The sequence below is a fragment of the Misgurnus anguillicaudatus genome, chromosome 15 (assembly GCF_027580225.2).
Source record: "Misgurnus anguillicaudatus chromosome 15, ASM2758022v2, whole genome shotgun sequence".
NCBI classification, from domain to species: Eukaryota; Metazoa; Chordata; class Actinopteri; order Cypriniformes; family Cobitidae; genus Misgurnus; species Misgurnus anguillicaudatus.
In genome coordinates, this window is record NC_073351.2 from 17,073,419 (window position 1) to 17,095,392 (window position 21,974).

Here is a 21,974-nt window from a genome sequence, read left to right on the forward strand (position 1 = left end):
GCAGACCTAACCTGTCAAATGTCTTAAAGTGCACCTATTTCATTGCAAAAAACAATGTTATATTGTGTATGTGGTATAAAACAATGTGTTTGCATCATTTATGTTTAAAAAACACATTATTTTCCACATACGCTACATTTTTGTAGCTCCAGATTTCCCTTTCTTCCTGAAATGCACGGATTTTGTACAAAGGTCCCTGATTGGCCAGCTAATCTGTATGTTGTGATTGGTCTGAATACACAGACGGAAATCTGACGCTCCTTACCATGTTTGAAAGATTCGGTTGCTAACAGAAGTTAACTTACATGGTGTGAGTCCAAGCGGGAGGAATTATGATAATGTCGGACTTTTCTACATCACCAATCCCAGTAAACTGTTGCCTACAATCCGTGTGTTTGTTGTAGTCCAAGAAAAGAGATTTACACTGGAGACTAATCGTTTACTTTGGGGTTTGTACCTTTTGCATAGCGTTAACATGTACTAATACACACTTACACACCAAAAGAAATGTGAAATCGTGAATCAGATAATTAACCATCAAAGCAATGTTTGTGTTAACCGTGGTATAATCAGAATAATTGACTTTGGTCCTTTGAATTTTTTTTAAATAATGCACGCTTTGCTTCGCGTCATGTCACATTACCACCTTGGGTGTGCATTATTTTCAAATATTTCAATGGCCGTCGTTAATTATTCCTTACGTAACTTATTTCAAGATGGCTGTAGCATTTATTTAACTTGCCTTGCCTGCTAGGAACATAAGAGATTTTTGTCTGTCTGGTACCTGTCTATCTATCTAACTGCATTGCCTACTAAGAATTTATTTCCCAAGCAAAACTTTTGTTTCATCAAATCTATCCTCAAACCTACCCTCTTAACCTGCATAGACCAGGTATTGTAATCTTAATGACGCCATAGATTTCTTTTTTATTAATTAGATTTGAGATAATATTGCATCGGTCCCAGCAATTTCAAAACAACTCATTAGCTTGCCACCTTGCAACAGGGAGGTTTCCATGTAGATGGGTTATTGTGTTCTGTGGCCCAAATGCATGGCATGCATGGCATACTTCTTTCAGGGTTAACACCCTTTGGATATTATCTTCGGATTATGAACAATTAATTTTATATGCCTTGTAAAAATAGTTTTTCACACCAAGCATCAATGCCTTAGATATTCAACATACTTTTAAATCACAAGGTGCATTTATTGCTTAATTGATTGGCAGCTTTTATAACTTTATCTCTCTGGGTAAACTTTGAGTGACTTTTATTCCTGATTTTTTACTTCCTGACTTAAATGTCTTAAAAACCAAGTCGACTGCTGTTTTAAAATTTTTAGCCTTTCCTCTATTCATTTTTGATGTTAGCGTGGCAAGTAGCTCTGCCGAAGTGATGGAGATCCTACTGAGTCTCACTATGGTGCCTCTTTGTAACGTTGCTCCTTTCTAAATAATGAATAAGACAAAAAACAGCCACATTTTTCTACCTTGGGAAATGTGAGGGGATAATGGTGGCAAGTGTTGCGTGTGCAAAGCATAACTGTATCTTTAACATCCCCTGTAGTTCTGCTCACGAACAGCCCTTTATTGGCCTCTCATCTGCTTCTGCTAAAGTGGATGGTTCCTTTGCCAGGCAAGAACAAATAATGCGTAACATTTACTTTTTTAAAACAACAATAAGACTTATTGGCCATTTGTCTGTTTTTTGTCTTGCTGTCCACAAAGGAATGGCTTGAGGAGGAGACTGAACTACTAAGCTTTAGTTATCCACCCATTGTTTTGACGTAATACGGTAATACGATGGAGTCATGAAGACAAAGAGATACCAGAAGTATTGACACACTGATAGTTTATTGATAGATTAGAAGGATGTGTTCCTATGCCTCAGTGCATAATGTATAGATTACATTTGAATAAACCCATCATCTTTCCTCTTTTTAACTTTAGTACATAAACAAAAAGCTGTTCTCAACTTCCATGAGCACACTAAAAGATAAAGACCCACCCCGGCATTTGTCTCTGTGTGCGTTGAGCTGTATATCAACATGCGGTCAAAGGTGATTCTTCCCAGTCACTCCCCTTGTTCTTTCTCCACGCGAGGATGTGTGTGCGAAGACAAGAGAAGGAGGGTATTGGGGAGCTCATCCAGGCGTCAAATGCACCCATGACTGCTGAAGGCCATCGTCTGACCGGCACAACCCCACCCCACTGCCCTGCTCCAAGTGAAGTGCCAGTCTAGACCCCATCCCCCTGCCAACAGGCATCCCGCTCTCATGTAATGTGTTGGCACGGTGGGTCCAGATGAGAATCTCGGCGTTGGCTCATGGTACAGTGAGCACAACGGGGGGTCTTTATCTCCATTAAAATTCACAAAGCTGCAGTCACGAACCATCCTCTCGTTCGCTCAGGCACGCTCATGCGAAACGCACAATCGCTCGCAAACATAATTTAGAGAAATTAGGAAAAGATTAGAAGAAATTCTTCCACTAGCTTAGTCTCTTTGTAAATGCCTAATTGATCGGCAGTGTCTGTAACTATTTTATGGTTAGTAGGAGATGAGAGAGAAAATGTGGGACTGCCACAAATACTGGACAGTTTTTTTGGATTCTGAAGTCTTAGACCATTGTAATATCGCTGAATAGATTAGTTTTGTATTCCAGAAACAAGAAAAAATCATAACAGGCTCCTTTGCGTGATGTTTTGGATGGGCTTGTTGTCATTTGCAGAGGTATTGGGGGTATGTTGCGTGTCTGTAACACTGACCCATTTCTGCCATGGGATTTGACAGGGTTCATTTGAAGAGAAGGGAGGGGTGAGCTGAACAAAAGATTTGGGGTTTGTTTTGCTACCTTTGCACGTAAACTGCTCTTACCTACCTTTCTCACGAGACAATTTTCCCAATGTTTAATCACGGCCAAAAGATTCCAGTTAAGTTAATTATGGGTCTTTCCTAACAAGGCCTGTCCTGTTATTGTAAGATAACTGCTTAGTCATATGTTAAATTCATCTTTATTTTCTCAGGGAACTGAGGGAAGATCCATTGTTTAAAAAAGATATAAAAACAGGCATATTTTGGAATCTCTAAGGCACCTTTTGGACTAATAACACCATTGAGTTTTGTGTAGCCTGACCAAACACCATTGGCTTAAGTGGGTTTTGGGTGGGACTACCTACTAGTGAACAATAACAGTGAGAGTTTTTAAACACAAATACTAATAAAATCTATAACTTGAATGCACTTTGAAAGGCTTTGAAGAAAAGTTATGACAAACGCATAAATGTAATGCATTGTAAAAGAGTTACTTTGCCACTTTTTTCTGTATAATGATTAAAAAAAGTGAACTTTCATAATCCTCTGAGAAGGATGTAGGACCAAGACTATTCCTGTCTTGTTGTATGTATCTTCCTATATTTAGAGCTTTAGTACAAGGTATATTTTTAAATGTGTTGTGGATGCGGTGTTTATGTGTAAGTGTGTTTCAGCACTAAGCGAATGTGTCAGTGCTAGGGGCAAGGGTCTCCCCAAGGGCCATTACTGTCACGGGAACACGTTTCTACTTGTGGCAGACATCTCCCTTTAGGCCAGCATGTGCGTGTATTTGTAAGCTCTAGCATGCGTGCCTGTCTTTAAATGTGACTGAATATGTGATGGAGAGAGAGAGGGGGGATCAGAGCCTTTGGATTTCGTGCAAATGTCTGCATTTTCCGGGAGGCAGAGGATTGCATGTGTGCGTGTCTGTTTAGACAGTTGGGTAAGCTGGATCACAGATTGGCATTAACCGAGACGGGGTCAAACTCACAGAGCAGTTGTGTTATATATGACTGTGTGTGTCTGTCTCTTTCTCACTTGAAATATTCAACCGTTGCTTTTTCTTTCAGCTTTGGAAAATCAGTATTAATTAGTATTTTTATACTGTATAAATATCTTTAAAACTAAATACTGTACATTTACTTTACTGCTATTTTGTGCTACTGCATCAAACAAATTCTGGATGGAGAAAAATGTTGGACGGAGTGTTAATGACTGAGAGTTTCATTCATTTTTACCGGATGAACAATGACAGCATCAAAATTGAATGAAGTGATGAGAGGATCATCAAAAAACCCTCCAAAACACCTTTTCTTATCTCATTTTCTTTTTAGTTCTAAACATAATTCTAATAAGATTTGTAAAATTTTTATTCAAAACAAGAAAAAAATTATTAGGCAATGTGCTAATTCAAATTATATTATCTCAAAACAAATTTTTGTTTTACACAGTTTTGTTTCTTTTCGAATCTTTGGCGTTGTTTCTATGTCATTTTGTTGAAAAGACAATTAGTTATTGTTTTACTGGAAAACAAAATAATGAAGGCGTATTATTACTAAATTATTAAGTAATAATTTAGTAATAAAATACAAGTTTTGGTAACACTTCAAAATAGTGTTGTATTTGTTAACAATAAGTTAATGCATTAGCAAACATGAACTAACAATCAACAATACTTCTACAGCATTTAGTAATCTTAGTCAATGTTAATTTCGGCATTTACTACTACATTTATAAAATCAAGCGTAACTGTTAACATACACGTACCATGAACTAACATGATTAACTGAATTGACATTAACTAACATTAAAGTGCACCTATTTAATTACTAAAAACATAGTTATTTAGTGTATTTGGTATAATGTATTGGTGTTGTTTATGGTTAAAAAACACATTATTTTTCACATACTGTACATTTTTTAGCTCCAGATATATTGCTTTCCTCAAACGCTCTGATTTTGAACTCCTCGATCTGAAAAGCGCTATGTACTTAAACTTCTTACCATGTTTGAAAGATTTGCTCACAATGCAATGCTAACAGGAGTTAACTTGCAGGCTGTGAGTCAAAGCGGGAGGTGGTCTTGTCCACGTCAACAGGTCCAGGAAGTAAACTGTTGCTTACAATCCGTGCGTTTGTTGTAGTCTAAGAAAAGAGATTTACGTCTGAAACGATAACTTGCGTCATCGTTTACTTTGTTGTTTGTACCTTTTGCATATTGCGAAAATGTACTAATACACACTTACACACCAAAGGAAACGTAAAATCATGAATCTGACGATAGGTGCTCTTTAACAAGATTTAATACATGTTGAAAACCTGTATTGTTCATTGTTTGTTAGTAAATGCATTTAATGCATTTTCTAATGTTTACTAATACAACATAATTGTACTTATTTTCCAAGACACTAAATGATTGATTAAAGACAAAGCCTGAGATATAGAAAATCAGAATGACTTATTTATGAATATGTCTACATATGTGCTGCATTCAACACTATTGCCATTCTGTGAATAAATAGCAAAAAAGTGAACAGATGAAAATCATCGATGTGACAAGAGATGTAATGATGCAGATGCAAATAAATCATTCTGGTTTCCCTCTAAACAGAAACATCTCTATCACTTCTCGTTTCATGACCACTAAAGTCTTAATGTTTTACAGTCTTTACAGTAAAACTACTTTAACACAGCTGCAGGTTCGGCAAACATGATCACGTGATCTCTTACAGTAAATGTGACAGAAACTGAGATGATTAGAAACTAAAGAAACATACAGTGCCTGACCTCATGTACAAACTTCTGTTTATAGTCACCAATGAAACGTAAGAAAAACATGTTCACAGCATTGTGTTCAGTGTATGGTTAGTGGTCTTTGGTGTGGTATTTGTGCTCTGACAGTTCTTTTGCAATGCGGGTAGGAGAGGCATGACTTGGTTGTTTGTCATGCTCAGAAGGTCATTATAAAACTGCCATTAGGTTAAGTGAAGTGTGACTGTGTACAGTAACTATATAAGTGATATGAAATGCAATGGATGATAAATGTCCTTACTCTGCCTGGAAATTTTGGATTTGTGTGTTTTAGGGAGTATGTATGGGTGACACCTTAAATTTACTGTATTTGTAAAACACAGTGCATTCCATACCATAAGATCATTATTTAAGATAACATAACAATGTTTGTGGATTGTAAAAATTATAAAACTATTACACAGTAATGAATGTATACTGTATGTGTGATCAGATGGATCATTCAGAGAAGGCCTGCCGTTACTGTGGTGTGAGCTATTTGATCCTGCACGAGTTCCAGCGTCTGCAGGAGCGTCTGCTGGAAGTGGAGAGGGAGCTGGAGAGAGAGAGAGGGAGTGTGGAGAGAGAGAGAGCCGTGAGAGAGGAGCTCCAGCAAGCCTACACTCATCTGGAGGAGATGAAGGCAACTGTGCTTCAGCATGAGGAAACGTGAGTCTCTCAAACATATATCCACACATCTTATTAATATTATATTCATCCAGAACTCCATGCTTTATTTTATACTTTACTTATGACACTGGAATGTCTTTTAACCTCAGTGTTTTAGGTTTAGATGAGGGGTGATTGATACCTCAAGGCGAGATGTGCTAGTACTTTAGTAGGTGATAAAATTTCTTTACTTGGTGGACATTATAAAGGGTAAAATTACACAGAAGGAAAGAACAAAGGCTGTGTTCACACTTGTAGTTCACTTCTCTTGGTTATTTTGGTCTGGACCACAAAAGAAAAAAGAATTTCCTGGTTTGCTTACATTTCACAAGGATTTTTAAAGATGTAAATGAATCTTTGGTGTCTCCAGAGTACGTATGTGAAATTTTAGCTCAAAATCCCATATAGATAATTTATTATAGCATGTTAAAATTGACACTTTGTAGGTGTGAGCAAAAAGATGTGTGCCATTTTTGGGTGTGTCCTTTTAAATGCAAATGAGCTGATCTCTGCACCAAATGGCAGTGTCGTGGTTGGATAGCGTAGATTAAGGGACGGTTTATCCCCTTCTGACATCACAAGAGGAGCCGAATTTTAATGACCTATTTTTTAACATGCTTGCAGAGAATGGTTTACCAAAACTAAGTTACTGTGTTGTTCTTTTTCACATTTTCTAGGTTGACAGAAGCACTAGGGAACCAATTATAGCACTTAAACATGAAAAAAGTCAGATTTCGTAAGTCAGTCCCGTTTTTACGCATACGTGAGGGTCTCCGTACAGTGAACGTGACACGAATTTCGTTATCAGAATAGTATGCGTGCACTGTACGCCCGCCACCAGATTTTTGTAACCACGCATACTGTACGCATAGGTCACGCATACAGGAAAATGTAGTATGTAGTCTATGAGATGCATTGCATTTTGTCACAATACGTTTCTGCGTATGAGTCAAATAAACTATGCTTTGTAAAACGTTCGACCATGCATTTACGTAGGTAAAAACAAACTATGCTATAGGCTTTTAGTCTGGGTTTCCCCATGCTGCCTTGGATGCAAATTTATTCACGCTGCAAGTCTAGCATGGAAACTATGGACCTTTTTTGACCCTGAAATAGGCCAATCACAGAACGGTGAGAGGCAGGAAGACGACGACGACGATGTCTATGCGACACACGGAAGCCAAAAAAGTTTTGTTTATCCAGCACATCAGCATACGCGATGTAGTGCAATGCAGCCTTAGATAGCGTTTTGAATGGAAGATTATTTAAAAAAACGAGCAACTTTTGGCGTTAAACAATTTTATATCCAAGAACGATGTTTGGATATGGCAAGACATTATGGCCACTGAGTTTTATAGGACTAACCTGCTAGGCATCGTCATCGACAAAGTACAATTAACTTATAAATGGTAAGTGGTATTTATTAATATCATATTGTCATTATGCCTGTACTGTGGTTGTCACAGTGCCACTAAGTTGTGTTGCTTTTCGATATCAATATACAGCTACCGGTTTAGTTGCATAGCTTTCAGCTGTGTGCACATGTACCGATAAAAGTTGTTTACGTTTGAATTGATGTCGCTCTACATACGTCATCTGGTATAATTTTAACGATTGTCTATGTGTTACGTACAGACGCATTTGATAGACATCTGTAGCGCCCAATAAATGGCTCTGGGCATTCGTAAACCGCGCCTCAAATATGAGAAAATGAGCATATGGTTCCCAGACCACGTCTCATTCTCTATACGACTGGTCTGGTGTTAGGCAGGCTACTAGGCTTTAACATTCACGCTGGCATTTTTAGCAGCAAACCAAACCTGAAGGCATAAGGATAAGGTCAGTAGGTCACATTAGCTTTTATAACATGTATTTTGCAACATGTTTTGCAGACCGTACAATACAATGCTTTGTGCTAAGCTAAACGCACTTACTACGTGAGTAAACATATGAGGCAATTTTCACCTGTGGAAACTCACAAAAGCTTATAAAATGTCAAAACAAGTGTCAAAACAGAGCCAGGCACTCTTTTATTATAAGCACAAATGAAACTATAATAAACACTCTTTATCTGTTACAAATTTGTGTGATTTTTAGGTTGCGTTTTGTCATCACTTCCTGTTTTTGCTTCGTTTAGATTACTTTGGGCCAAACCAGAGTTGTTTGGAAGCAGACCGAGACCCACCTTTTCAGCAGTCTCGGCCTGCTTGTTTGGTGGGTACCAGAGTTGGCAGTGTTCACACTAAAATGAACTGCAGCAACTGAGCGATTGCATCAGAGTGCATTTTAATCAAGCCAGATCTGAACACACTTGTGGTCTGGGAAATAGAAATGTCAATAGATCTGGGTGGGCATCAAGTTGTGCATGGGCAAGCAAGAACTACTTTTTATCACCACCCTGCAGTTAAGGATATAGTAAGTCTTTATGGTAAGGATAAAAAACTCCCATCATAGTTTTTAAAACTTGTCAGTGCTGCTGTCAAACTGTACCTTTTCTAGATTTACCACGTTGTCTGATGGTGTTGTGAACCACTGCAAAGCACACACAGTTCAATCCAATTCAGTCTTTCACCCACTTTACATTTTATATAGCATCCACCCACTCCTTATCAAGAGCATTTATACAGTTTAGAATCACGTGTCATCCATCATTCAGCCCGGTTGAACTCGTTAGTGAGTCAGGAAAAACGTTAACATATTATACCATATATGTTTTCAAATGGGCGTGTGTGTTTGTGGTCACGTAGTGTGTTTATGCGTAGTTTTGTGCATGTGTGTGTGAATAGTTCATCATGCCCTCCAGGTGTTGTTCTGGTCGTTCCTCATCTGGATTCCCTTGTGAGTCGCTACGGTAGAGCCGTGTACGTGCAGATATTCTCTCCCAGCTTACGCAGGCATAATTCCAAGCATAATTATACCAACGTGGCATTCAAAAAATAAACATCTCAACACCTACGCCTCTACAGGTTAGCACAGACAGAACCAAGAGAGAGGCGGAGAGCGAATGTGCTATAGTGAGTCCTATTTCAGGGCTCTTCCCCACTGCGGCTGATAATAATAGCAGGTTGTGTCGTCCCTGTGAGCTCACGAGAAAAGCAAACAGCGCTGCTTCAGTCGTGCTTCTGAATCAATGCTCCAACGATTCATTCATACGCAGCACATTCCAGACCCAACACGACTGAGAGGCGTGCATCTGCGTGCACATTTGGCTTGTGCACTTTTGTTCGAGGAAGACAGATGGTAACAAGGTGGATACGACCAGACTAGACAGTTCATTCTCTTAAACCAAAAACGAAATCAAATTAAAGCGAAGTCTTTTTATTAAAAGCTTAAATCAGATCTCACTGTAAAAAATTGGGTCACAGTTTAGTATGCCAGTGACGAAACATTTTTCTATAAGAAATCAGCTCCAGACCTTGTTGAGACTTTCGTTTTGAGTCATTTTGCGACCTGCTTGTGAACCCATTGATATGACTCAAAGCAAGAGAGGAAGAGGCGGATGTGAGATGGCAGTAAGTGGGTCGTGGGAGATGTAGATAGTTAGTGGGCAACAACATCCGTGACTGGTGTGAGAATGATACAGAGTGAGTGAGAAACTGAAAGGTGCTCATTTCTCTATGCACATGTTATGCATAACTATCGCTGCATCTTTATTTTTTTCAACATTTTTTTACCAAAGAAAGCCAACTTAAATGGTCTTTTCTGTGCCACTAAGCAATACCAAACAATAATGTTTTCAGACAGATGTCCCAAATATTTGACCTCCATACCATTGGCTGGATTAATAGATAATCCTGCCTGTGTCATTGGTTGTGTTAATATTGCTATGCTGGACCTCTCAAACAAACAGAGTGATGTTGAAAGCACCACATCCATATTGTTAACAGCAGTTCTCCTGGAGGGCTACAGTACCTTGTTGTGGATTTTAATTCCAAGACTACTCCAACACACCTGCCTTGAATTTACAAGTAAACCTTAAAGGGACACTCCACTTTTTTTGAAAAATGCTAATTTTCTAGCTCCCCTAGAGATAAACATTTGATTTATACAGTTTTGGAATCCATTCAGCCAATCTCTGGGTCTGGCGCTACCACTTTTAGCATAGCTTAGCATAATCCATTGAATCTGATTAGACCATTAGCATCGTGCTCAGAAATAACCAAATGGTATTTATTTTTAAACTTGACTCTGCTGTAGTTACATCGTGTACAAAGAACAACGAAAAATTAAAAGTTCAGATTTTCTAGGCCGATACGGCTAGGAACTATACTCTCATTCTGGCGTAATAATCAAGGACTTTGCTGCCATAACATGGCTGTAGGAGGCGCAATGATATTACGCAGCAGCATAAAATAGTCCCCTTAGTATCTTTTAATAGCAGCAGACTATTTTCAGGCGCTGCGTAATATCATTGCATCTCCTGCAGCCATGTTACGGCAGCAAAGTCCTTGATTATTACACCAGAATAAGAGTATAGTTCCTTGCCATATCTGCCTAGAAAATCGCAACTTTTATTTTTTCATTGGTCTTGGTGCACGATGTAACTACAGAAGAGTGAAGTTTTAAATAGGAAAAATATCGAAACTCTTTGGTTATTTTTTAGCGATGCTAATGGTCTAATCAGATTCAGTGGATTATGCTAAACTATGCTAAAAGTGGTAGCGCCAGACCCGAAGATCAGCTGAATTGATTCCAAAACGGTAAGAATAAAATGTTTAACACTAGAGGAACTGGAAAATGAGCATATTTTCCAAAAAAGTAACTATTTAATTCATTTTTACAATGAAACAAAAAAAACACACTGGTGTGCACTCCATGAGACAAAACAAGTGATATATGTTAAGATATGTCAATGAAACATGTTTTTAAATTAAGGCAGCTCAAAATGCATTTTACCCTGGGACTAATATAAGTCCGGCCCGGGAAACACCCCTATATAATTGCATAATAAACAGAGAAAAGATTTTGGAGTACTGTTTAGGGCTTGTTTTATATTTGTTGTGTTGTTGTCTACCATAATTTAAAGTGAAGTTCATTTATACACTTTGCAGTGGATATAAAAATAATCAAAGTTGTCCTAAAACAAGAACATATATTGTTCAAAATTCATTTACAACTTTTATAAAAAGGTTTTGATCCACCTCAAATGTTGACTAGCATGTTAAACACTTTTCACAATCTGCATTGTTGCAAGGCAGCTTTAAAAGTATAGTAGAACAGTGTATAAAACTTAAAGGATATTTTTTTGCGTTTCACATACAAACTGTTAATAACACTAAAGAATGTAACAAATTTCATGTTTAATATAACATACACAGTTATTTAGTTAATAGGTGTTTTTTATGTATGACTTTTTTAATGTGTATGGCACTGGCAGTATCACTGACATAAAGAATAATTGTGCTGATGTTACTGTAAAAGGTTTGGGGTTTTTTCACTTCCTCAGCGTATCTCTTAGCAATGAAGAAGTAGATGTTGAACTGTGCTGGTGTATGTGTTAACATTCCTGGATCTCTGTCATTGTGGGAGGTTATTTATAGGTTAATGTATACACGTGTTTGCGTGCCTGCGTGCTTGCATACGTTTAACCGTTTTGTAAAATGCGGCTGTAGATCTATAGCGTGTGAGCACAGAGACTGAGGCTGTGGTTTGCGCAGGAAGTGGAAGAGGGCAAGTACATAGATGCAGTGTTTTTCTCAGCATGCATTCCTGACCCACAAACACTATTCTCATTAGTGTATTAAATATAATGAGAAAGTAATGTAAATTCAATGCATGAATTAAGAACTTTAATTTAGATGCAATTCAATCAGGATGTCAATATGCTATATACAGTACAGCAGGACATTACGTATATGCTAATGCATGTTTGTGAGGTCTGTAGGTCTTTAGTTTTTAACCGATGATGCCTGACAGCTTCAATTAGTTTGCTATCAAAGCTTTGCTTTTGGTCTCACCTTAAATAATAATGATTGACAGGCCAGCTGTGATGCATGCTCTTCAAACACCATTTTTAAAATATTCAGGTGTTTATGTTTTTCTATTCATCTCATGTTTTTTTAATTGCATATTTTCATTTTCCTTTAGCAAGTTTTACATTTGAATTCAGTTGCTTGGATGTGGTCACCAGGCCAGCGAGTGGTAAAGCTGTTCCTATTTTTCATCTGCGTGAGTTCAGACTGAGGTCATACAAAGGCTGCTTTCATTATTAATAAGTGGCTCCAACCACGTGCCTATTTGTGTGATTGTATGTGTGTATATGAGTGTAGACCCCATGGGTCTCTCAGCAGGCCTTATCAGTGGCTTTTTATTCTAGCTCTAAGCATTTTTAAACCATCGCTTTCATGAGCTCGTGCCCCACCCACAGGGCATCGCTTTCCCTATCCAATTCAAATGTAGCAGGTGCGTGATTGACAGGGACAAAGGGTCAACGCATGAAAATAACTCATGTGATATGGGTTTGAAGAACAAATTCAGCTAAATGAAGTTTGTCCACGGCTGTGCAAAAGACCTGCGCTGACAGGTTTAAAAAGGAAAGCAGTGAGTTTGTAGATCAGGCACTTTGTATTGTTATTTCTTATGCTGTCAAAAAAAAGAAGCCTTTGAATCCCTGTCGGCAGAGTGATTACCGATACAAATCTGTCCTGCATCGTGCTTTTGTACTGTACCAGGCACTTGCATTGCTCTTAATGCTTTCCTTTGATGTGCCGGGACATGATCTCAGTTGAAGCCTATAAGCCAAAATGCAAAACATGATTTAGAAATGGAAAAAGGGATAAACAGCCTTCGGTGGTTGGTGTTGTCATTATGAGAAGGTACACTCCCTACACAACAGTGCTAATGTAAACAAAGTGCAAACAGACCACAGTCTACAACGCAATAATACTAGACACAAGGTTTAATGCATTCCTTAAGGAAATGAGAGCCATCTATAGTAAAATGATGGGGTTGTGACGGTTGTAGTTGTGAATTATGTGGGTCTTTTTCTTTGTAATTGAGTCACCTTTATCTGAAACTAATAAGAGTTAAAATTGCATTTTTACGTCTTGGACTAGTATATAAATACTTTGATACACTAATATAGTAATCGTTTAGTACCACGGTATACCATTACTATAGCATAGTACCATTACAGTATAAGGGGGTGGTTTCCCGGACAGGGATTAGTTTAATTAGGAAATATAACTAGTTTTAACAAACATACCTTACCTGAAACATTACTTGTGTGCATTTTGAGGTCAAAGAAAGGGCACTGATGTATTTTAAGATATGTCATTGCAAGTTGTTTTCAGTTTGGACAGCTCTTACATTTATTTTAGTCTAGGACTAAAGGATCTAATCCCTGTCCGGGAAACCGTCCCTATTTGTTTATTTAGTCATTTTTAGGGGCACATTTGGAAAGTACATTCATTTTTTTGTTGTTCTTCTTGATGTTTTGTTCTATATAGTGTCATATAAGTAAGATAAAGGCCCAAAAAGGTACAGTACTTTAACACTGAATGCATTATTGAAAGTTCAGTTAATCGTGTGGCTTTTTGTGTCTTGTAAGCAGTGTTGCATAGTTCAGCATGCTGTCATGCATCATATCTCGACATATCACACATATTATGCTTTTACTTGACAGTTTTAACTGGGCCACGGTTAAGGTGTTGACAGAAATACAGTATTGCGTATATATAAATATAGAGCTGGATCCAAAAAACCTAATGTCTTTCAAACATAAAAGTGAGCAGACAGATTACAAAAACAGAGAAAGATTAGGTCATAACCTGTCAAATATTTAAAGGTGCTGTAGAATGGATTTACCTAGGCATAGATAAATAATAAGAGCTCTGTACATGGTAATGACATATTGTGAGCCTCAAACACTATTGTTTCCTCTTTTCTTATGTAAACCTCGTGCATGCAAAAGACAGCTAGAAAACATGCCAATCTCAACATCACACCAACTGTGACATTACCGTCGCAATGTACGCCCCAACATTAAATTAAGTACAATGTTTTAACAATGTTTAAAACAAAGTTGTGACTGCTGCGTTAGTGATATAGCTAGTTAATGCTAGCTTTTAGCCAAAGTTTTACTATGGTCTTTATAGTTACATTGTGCAGGTCCATACCGAGGGGCAACCTTCTGATCTCTCTGATGAAGCCAATACTGCAATTCATCGAGTGGCCACTAGAGGCAGTCTCCAAAAAGGAGTACATTTCCATAGACCTCCATGTTAAAATGGCCAATTTTACAGTAGAAAATAATATGTTTACAGCCTGGTACAGTACAGTCTGTATAGCTAATTTTGCTCTTCAGGACAACTGTGAGGGGGGTAAATTTTTTTTTGTAACTCATCCGACGATAGGCACCATCTACTTTAGGCTTAAAAAACAATCTTTAGAAACCTATGTGTGACGTCACGAACACTACGTCCATATTTTCTGTCTGTGGTCAATACTGATAAAAACACAAACTTATCGGTTTGCCGATTATATCGGCCAATATGAGCATGTCGCAGATATATCTGTTTCGATGTATAAACCGCAGATATGCAGTCGATATGAACGTTTTTTACAGAACAAAGAAATGCTTTTGAATGGTGTAAGTACTTGTTTGTCCAGCAGAGCATGCTCCACTGTTTTGGTACTGATCACCCAGGTCACTGTGTAGTGACACCAGCCAGCCCCCCTTCACTTCAGTCAGTGGTCTCTTAGTTCAGGCAGCGGCAGTCACGCGGTGTCTTCACAACATTTTTACACCTGGTATTAAATGGACAATAAGTAGTTTTTAATGTATTTTATTAGTCAAAATCAGTCACAAAGTCCAAGCAAGTCTCAAGTCTTAACCATCAAGTCTCGAGTCAAGTCTCAAGTCACAGTTCAGATAAATTAAGCAAGTCAAGGGTTCACCCTAAGCAAGTCAAGTCGATTCCTGATAAGTTTCAAGTCAAGTCACAGTACTAAAATAAATAGGGGTACATTTGACTAATTTAGCATTATGTACAGAAATCGAATCAAATGAATAATAACACTGTCTTTATTGTAAGAATTAAATATCATTATAATTTTTTAGTGCTACAGAATTGAGTTTCTCTTTGTCTTTGGTTGTGTGATACAGACTTGAGTAGGTTAATTGAGGTTACTGTCTCTTTAAGAGAAGCACAGACTGGTTGCTGCCTCTAATCTATACATAATCCTATACACTTCCTCCAGCTGTGTGACCTCACGTAATTGCGTAATGCCGTGGAAAGGTCACGTGTTACATATATGAAACCCACATTTATGGACCATTTTAAACAATAAACTGACACAAAGACATTAATTCGACATACAACAACGTCGGAATGGTCCTCTTTCTCCACACTTAAACACTAGGGTTTAGTTTCGATACATCATTCGTGACCTCTTGACGTGATGAAGTATTACGTGAGGTCGCGCTGGCTCGTCACGCAGCCAGAGGAAGACGAGAAGTTGTGGTTTAAAACTTTTTTTCTTGCCAAAAATTACAACCGTTTTGCTAGATAAGACCCTTATGCCTTGTTTGGGATCGTTTAGTCATTTGAAACTGCAATTTTAAACTGCATTAAAACAGTTTAGTGTTGGGGTCCATTAAAGTCCATTAAAATAAAAAAAAAATCCTGAAATGTTTTTCTCAAAAAACATAATTTCTTCTCTACTGAACAAAGAAAGACATCAACATTTTGAATGACATGGTGGTGAGTAAATTATCTGGATTTTTTTTAAGAAAATGGACTAATCCTTTAATATTCTGTGCCATTTCTACATCTACTGTAAAATGTCAGATTGCCTTGTTGTTATTGACGACAAGATTCTCTCTTGAACATTTTTAAATGCTGGTATAAAATGGATCATCTGCTTTTGAATAAACATGGTTTATGCTAGCATGAGTGCGCGGTCATTAGCCTATACCAAAAAAATGACATGCCTGAATACTGATAAATTCTGAAATTCGTGTTATCAACATACATTTTCATTATATTTCAAACTGTTGTACTCATATTTTCTAATATGATTTTATATTAAATTTGAAACAAATGCAATATAGAAGCATTTTCACAAGTGGTTCTTGACATTTGGACCCCCACTGTATATTTATACAAGACACTTATCCTATAAAACAAGACAAAAGCATGTTTGGGTTGAATTACTTGACAATGAAAAAGCAACCTTTTAGGGTAAAGATTAGATTACAATAACTCAGATATTTCCTTGTCATATTGTTATTGTTAGCAACCAAACAAACAGTGAAAGGCTGGACATCATTCTGCCATACTGTGGGTCTGAGTCAGCACAAATTATGCAAATTCAGCATTTTGTTTGTCTCTCATGGGACATTCATATTGGACTATATTTCCAAATAAAAAGAACCTTATAGTCTGTTCCTAAACACATGCACAGACAACACTAACAATAGATGACACCTTTCTTTCTTTCTTTCGTTCTTTCTTCCTTTTATAAACACACAAACTGATATGTATGGTTTCCCTTTGGAAAGGGGCAAGGGTGGAATATGGGCTATATTTTCCATCCTTACTTTCCTCATGCCCTCAGCTTTATCAGCACATATACCTCAAAGCCCAGGCCAAATATAAAACTTTTCTTGCATGTTTTGTATGTCTGTATCAGTGCTGTATTTTGGACTTCTAAAATGAGAAGGGAATTGACTACACTATTTATTCCAACTCACATCATAATTCTAATTCTGGTTTACATTGCTTTACATATATTTGTTACTGTGTTATTGTATTTTAATATAAAGGGGTGAGCGGGGCACAAACTAACACAGGTTAATTGTAGCACAGCTACTTAGGCTTTTGGTCTTTTTTCTTAATGTCAGAAGATGATCTCCTGTGAATTTGCGAAAAGTTTTGATGTGCTTTGGTTAAGATATTGAACAAAGAGTGTTTGGGAGGCATAAAAGTACATTTCTTCATCTTACGTTTTTTTTTTTTTCGATTTCTGAGTTGGGTGTGCAAGTCACCAAATAAAACCTTATATTATTTTAATCACTGTCTTGTTACCTAAAATATAACATCATTTTGAAACATGTCAGCAACTGTAACTGATTGCTGGGATTAAAATCATTTTTGTATACAGCCGGGTTAGTTTTAACACAGTTAAACTTTTAACTTTTTAAAAAGTTTTAACACTAAGCATCTAGTATACAATGATAATGAAATGAAAAAATTTAAATACTATTAATCAAAATGATAACAATGCAATATCAGGGGAAATAACTGACAATTATAATTTTTTGTCTTAATTATGAAGCCCTTTCAAAAAAAAATAGGGCTGGGAAAAGATTAATCGCATACAAAATAAAAGCGATTTTTGGCATAATATATAAGTGTGTGCTGTGTGTAATTATTATGTACACATAAATACACACACATTCATGTATGTATTTAAGAAACATTTACATGTGTATATATATTTACTTATATTTTTATATATACCATATTATATATATATATAAATAAAAATTATATATAAATAAAAAAATCTGACGTGAATATATGTATGTGTGTGTGGTAAAAAATACACAATAATTACACACAGTACACACACATATATTGTGCAATAAAACAACTTTTATTTTGTATGCGATTAATCGCGATTAATTTTTTATGCATAATACAAGGATGGTTAGATGAAGGATCATAGATGGATAGATATCCACACATTCATCTATTATAGGCAGATATATAAACAATATCCACATTTAGTATATAGATAGAATTGTATTGAATTATTTGTCTTTTGATCAAATTTTTTAGCATGTTTTACAACAAACCCTCTGTTTGTTACAATTAACCCCACCTATGGGGTAAGTTGTAACGTTTGCCCTCCTGTCACTTTCGGTGTAATTGTACGATAACGGTAGTTCACACAAACAAATTTTAAGTGTTCATTTGTAGCAGAGATGTGTGTGTTCATTGTGTAAAAATGATTTATCGAACTTTAATATTTTTTGAATGATAGAGCCAAAGTCAAAAAGGTGTTAGATTCTGCCCCGCTCTCCCCTATATTATTATTAAGGAACAGTATGTAGGATTGTGGCCAAAACTGGTACTGCAATCACAAAACTTGTGGCTAAAACTGGTACTGCAATCAGACAACTGGTGGCCAATACACAAAATGACAACATAAACATCAGTTGAGGGCTGCAACTCCACTTTTTAAATGACAATATCCTGGGCGGACCACTGTTGTCAGTGATATAAGTATTTGAAATGAAAATGATTAATTAATGTCAAGTGACATATCAGGGCCATTTTATGATTAATTGATATACATTTTTTACATACTGTTCCTTTAATAATGGTCAGTTTCTTTTTGTATCATGATGGTCTAAAATCACTATACTCTAAAAAATGCTGGATTAATTTTCAACCCAGCATTGGGTCAGAAAGGGACGAGCCCATCTATTGAGTTTAGGAGTAATGCGCAAGTGAAATGTCAAAAGAAAAAACAATAAAATCCAACGATGCTGAGCTTCACGCTAACCTACGTCAAGGCCTCCTGTTGTTGCTTTGAAGTTTGAGTCTTACGATGGTGCATATAATTTTATATTTCATCCAGACATTCTGTGATCTCATTTAAGACCCTAATGTCTGGATGAGCCCGGAGAAACTGAAATAACATCAAAGGGGCATGTGAGTATATTTGGGCTATATGTGTCACCTCTGTGTTTGTATATATATCTCATCTTGTTTTTGTTTTATGATGTTTGGTTACCAAGAATGATCCCATAGCTGTGATTAGAATCAAGGAAATACTTGGATAGGAAGGACAAGCTCTCTCTCTCTCTTTCTCTCTCTCTCTCTCTCTCTCTCTCTCTCTCTTTGTATTTTATGCATACAGGTACAGTTCTGTCTTTCTACATCAGCACTCTTTCCTTCAACATCTTTTTTGTTTTCACTTCATTTGCTTACGGTAATAAATTATGTCAGACATTTGCATTTCAGTTCAGGCGATTAGAATTACAAGTCTTTTCAAAACGGTTGAGTGTAACTCAGAATAGGGTGCATTTCTGTAAAGATGTTCTAGTTTCCAGTAGCCTGGTTCTTTCATTGCGACGGTGATTTAGAGTCGAGCTCTTTGAGCTTCTCGACTGATCGGGAATGTGGCCGTTGAGTCACGACTCTGTTCTCTGTTCATTATTCTAATGCTCTCCGGCTTCACACTGCTGATCAAAACCTCACGTTCAGACTCGCTGCTGTTCAATAGACAGAGAAGAAGCCGTCAGGGTCGACCGACACGCTGATATCTTTTCGTGGTTGGTAATCATAGAGTAATTGGTTTGCAGTTAGTTGGTGTGATGCTGCTTTTGCTGATTATGATGGCTGTTAAGGGATTCATTTGATGCGATGCCATGGAACAGGCAAAGATTTTTATTCATGGTCACAGACCAGCACAGTTTATTTAAATGCAACATTAAGTTAATGAAACGATGACTCTTCGTTCTTTCTTTATTAACTTGACAAACAAATGACATTTGCTGGCATCACTGCTGCCAAGCTATTATACATTTTTGATTTAACTCAGATAGCAAAGTAAGGCCTTCTGGATTGGATCTGTGTTAACATTGCCATGGAAGAAACAAGTTAAAAACTGAACAATGCCAACACATTGTCTACATTGAAATCTTGGACAGGACATTTCAAAGCCATGTAGTTTAGCTGATCATGGCCAGATTTCCTGAAGCATTAAATCCAATGTTAAAAGCGCATAATAGTGCATCTAAGTAACATGTAAAAACATTTGTAAATTAACAAGATTCTTAACCTTGTGTATTACTTTCTTAAAATTATCATCCTTTATATCATGATAATATATCATTAGCCACATCACTTGGCCTGTGGCCTTGTTCTGTGTGATATGTCGTGCTGATAAAAACGGATAAGTTCAACGTATAAATGAAAGTATGTAAATAAGTTCTAGCCCAAAATGTCTTTTGTGTGTTTAAAAGGGACACTCCACTTTAAAAAAAAAAAAAATGCTCATTTTTCAGCTCTCCTAGAGTCAAACATTAGAAATCCATTCAGCTGATCTCCGGGTCTGGCGGTTTCACTTTTAGCATAGCTTAGCACAATCCATTGAATCTGATTAGACCATTAGCATCGCGCTCAAACATAACCAAAGAGTTTCTATATTTTTCCTATTTGAAACTTGACTCTTCTGTGGTTGCATCGTGTACTAGGACCGACAGAAAATTAAAAGTTAGGACTAGGACTAAACTCTCTTTCTGGGGTAATAATCAAGGACTTTGCTGCTGTAACATGGCTGCAGGGGGGGCAATGATATTACGCAGTGCCCGAAAACAGTCCCTGCTATTGAAAGTTACCAAGGGGGCTTTTTTCAGGCGCTGCATAGAGTAAACATTTGATTTTTACTGTTTTAGAATCCATTCAGCTGATCTCCGGGTCTGGCGGTTCCACTTTTAGCATAGCTCAGCATAATCCATTGAATTTGATTAGACCATTAGCATCGCAGTCAAAGAGTTTCGATATTTTTCCTATTTAAAACTTGACTCTTCTGTAGTTACATCATGTACTAAGTCCGACAGAAAATTAAAAAATTGCAATTTTCTAGGCAGATATGGCTAGGAACTATACTCTCATTCCGGCGTAATATTCAAGGACTTTGCTGCCGTAACATGGGAGCAGGAGGCGCAATGATATTACGCAGCACACGAAAATAGTTGCCTGCTATTTTGTTACCAAAATCAACGGTTTAACTCTAGGGGAGCTGGAAAATGTGCATATTTTCAAAAAAGTTGAGTGTCCCATTAATGGGGAAGTGTGTAATTTCTGCATCTTTAAATAGCTGTGTTAAAGGTTTCCTTAGACTGGAATAAGAACGTGTTCTGAAAAATATTAAACACATCAGAGGGTTTGACATTAAGCATTGCCATGTGGATGTCCTTCCTTCAAGTTAGTTTGTCATTCACTTGTTCAAGTAAAATGTTACTTGCCAAGATATAATAATGAATGACATTTCAGCTATGTCAGATTGGTTATACCTGATTGCTATAGAACAAAGGCTATATCACAAATAAATCATATTTTTATAATTTATTTATATTATGTATTTGTTTTTGCATTGACTTTTGAGTTTTCCGCAAAGGTTTACAGTTTATTTGTGGCAGCACATCCGAATATGCAGTCAGGTAGGATGCGAATCCACGCACAAGTTACAAAAATGAGTAACTTGTGCATGTCTGCATTTGTGTGCATCTCTCATTTGCCCGTCCGAACTTTCATTTATCCTGGAAAAAAGGTTGAGCCCTGCATCATATCTTTAATGTGGCTGTTATCAGCACAGTTAGGACAGTGACACTGTTGCAAAGGGACAACATAAAGTGATTTCCTTAAATGACTCAAATGGAAAAGTTTCATAACAGAGCTGAATGTCTATTCTTGACCATAGCCATAAAGATTTGCTCTGTTGACTCACATGTTTCTCTCTAGTTTACTGTCTGGCGTGCGAATTGTCCTTCTGCGTGTTTATATTTTCACAGCATGAGACTTCTGTCTCACGAAACCATGCAATCCTGTTGCACTGAACAGATTTATTTTTTGTGTGCATCCTCTGAAAAAGACAATGATGAGGATTAATGTGCAGGATGAGGATTACAGTATGATGCATGTGTTTGCTACCCCAGCTGTACATTTTTCTCTCTCACAGCTTTTG

The 21,974-nt window shown here is 37.1% G+C and overlaps 1 protein-coding gene across 1 annotated transcript in view; it reads left to right on the forward strand.

Annotated features, from left to right (window-relative positions):
- Positions 1-21,974, forward strand: part of LOC141349138 (uncharacterized) — a 57,930-nt gene that overhangs the window by 1,110 nt on the left and 34,846 nt on the right. Inside the window, exon 3 of the mRNA XM_073853939.1 lies at positions 6,055-6,269. Coding sequence (XP_073710040.1) covers positions 6,055-6,269 — 215 coding nt within the window. The remainder of the gene's footprint in view (positions 1-6,054; positions 6,270-21,974) is intronic.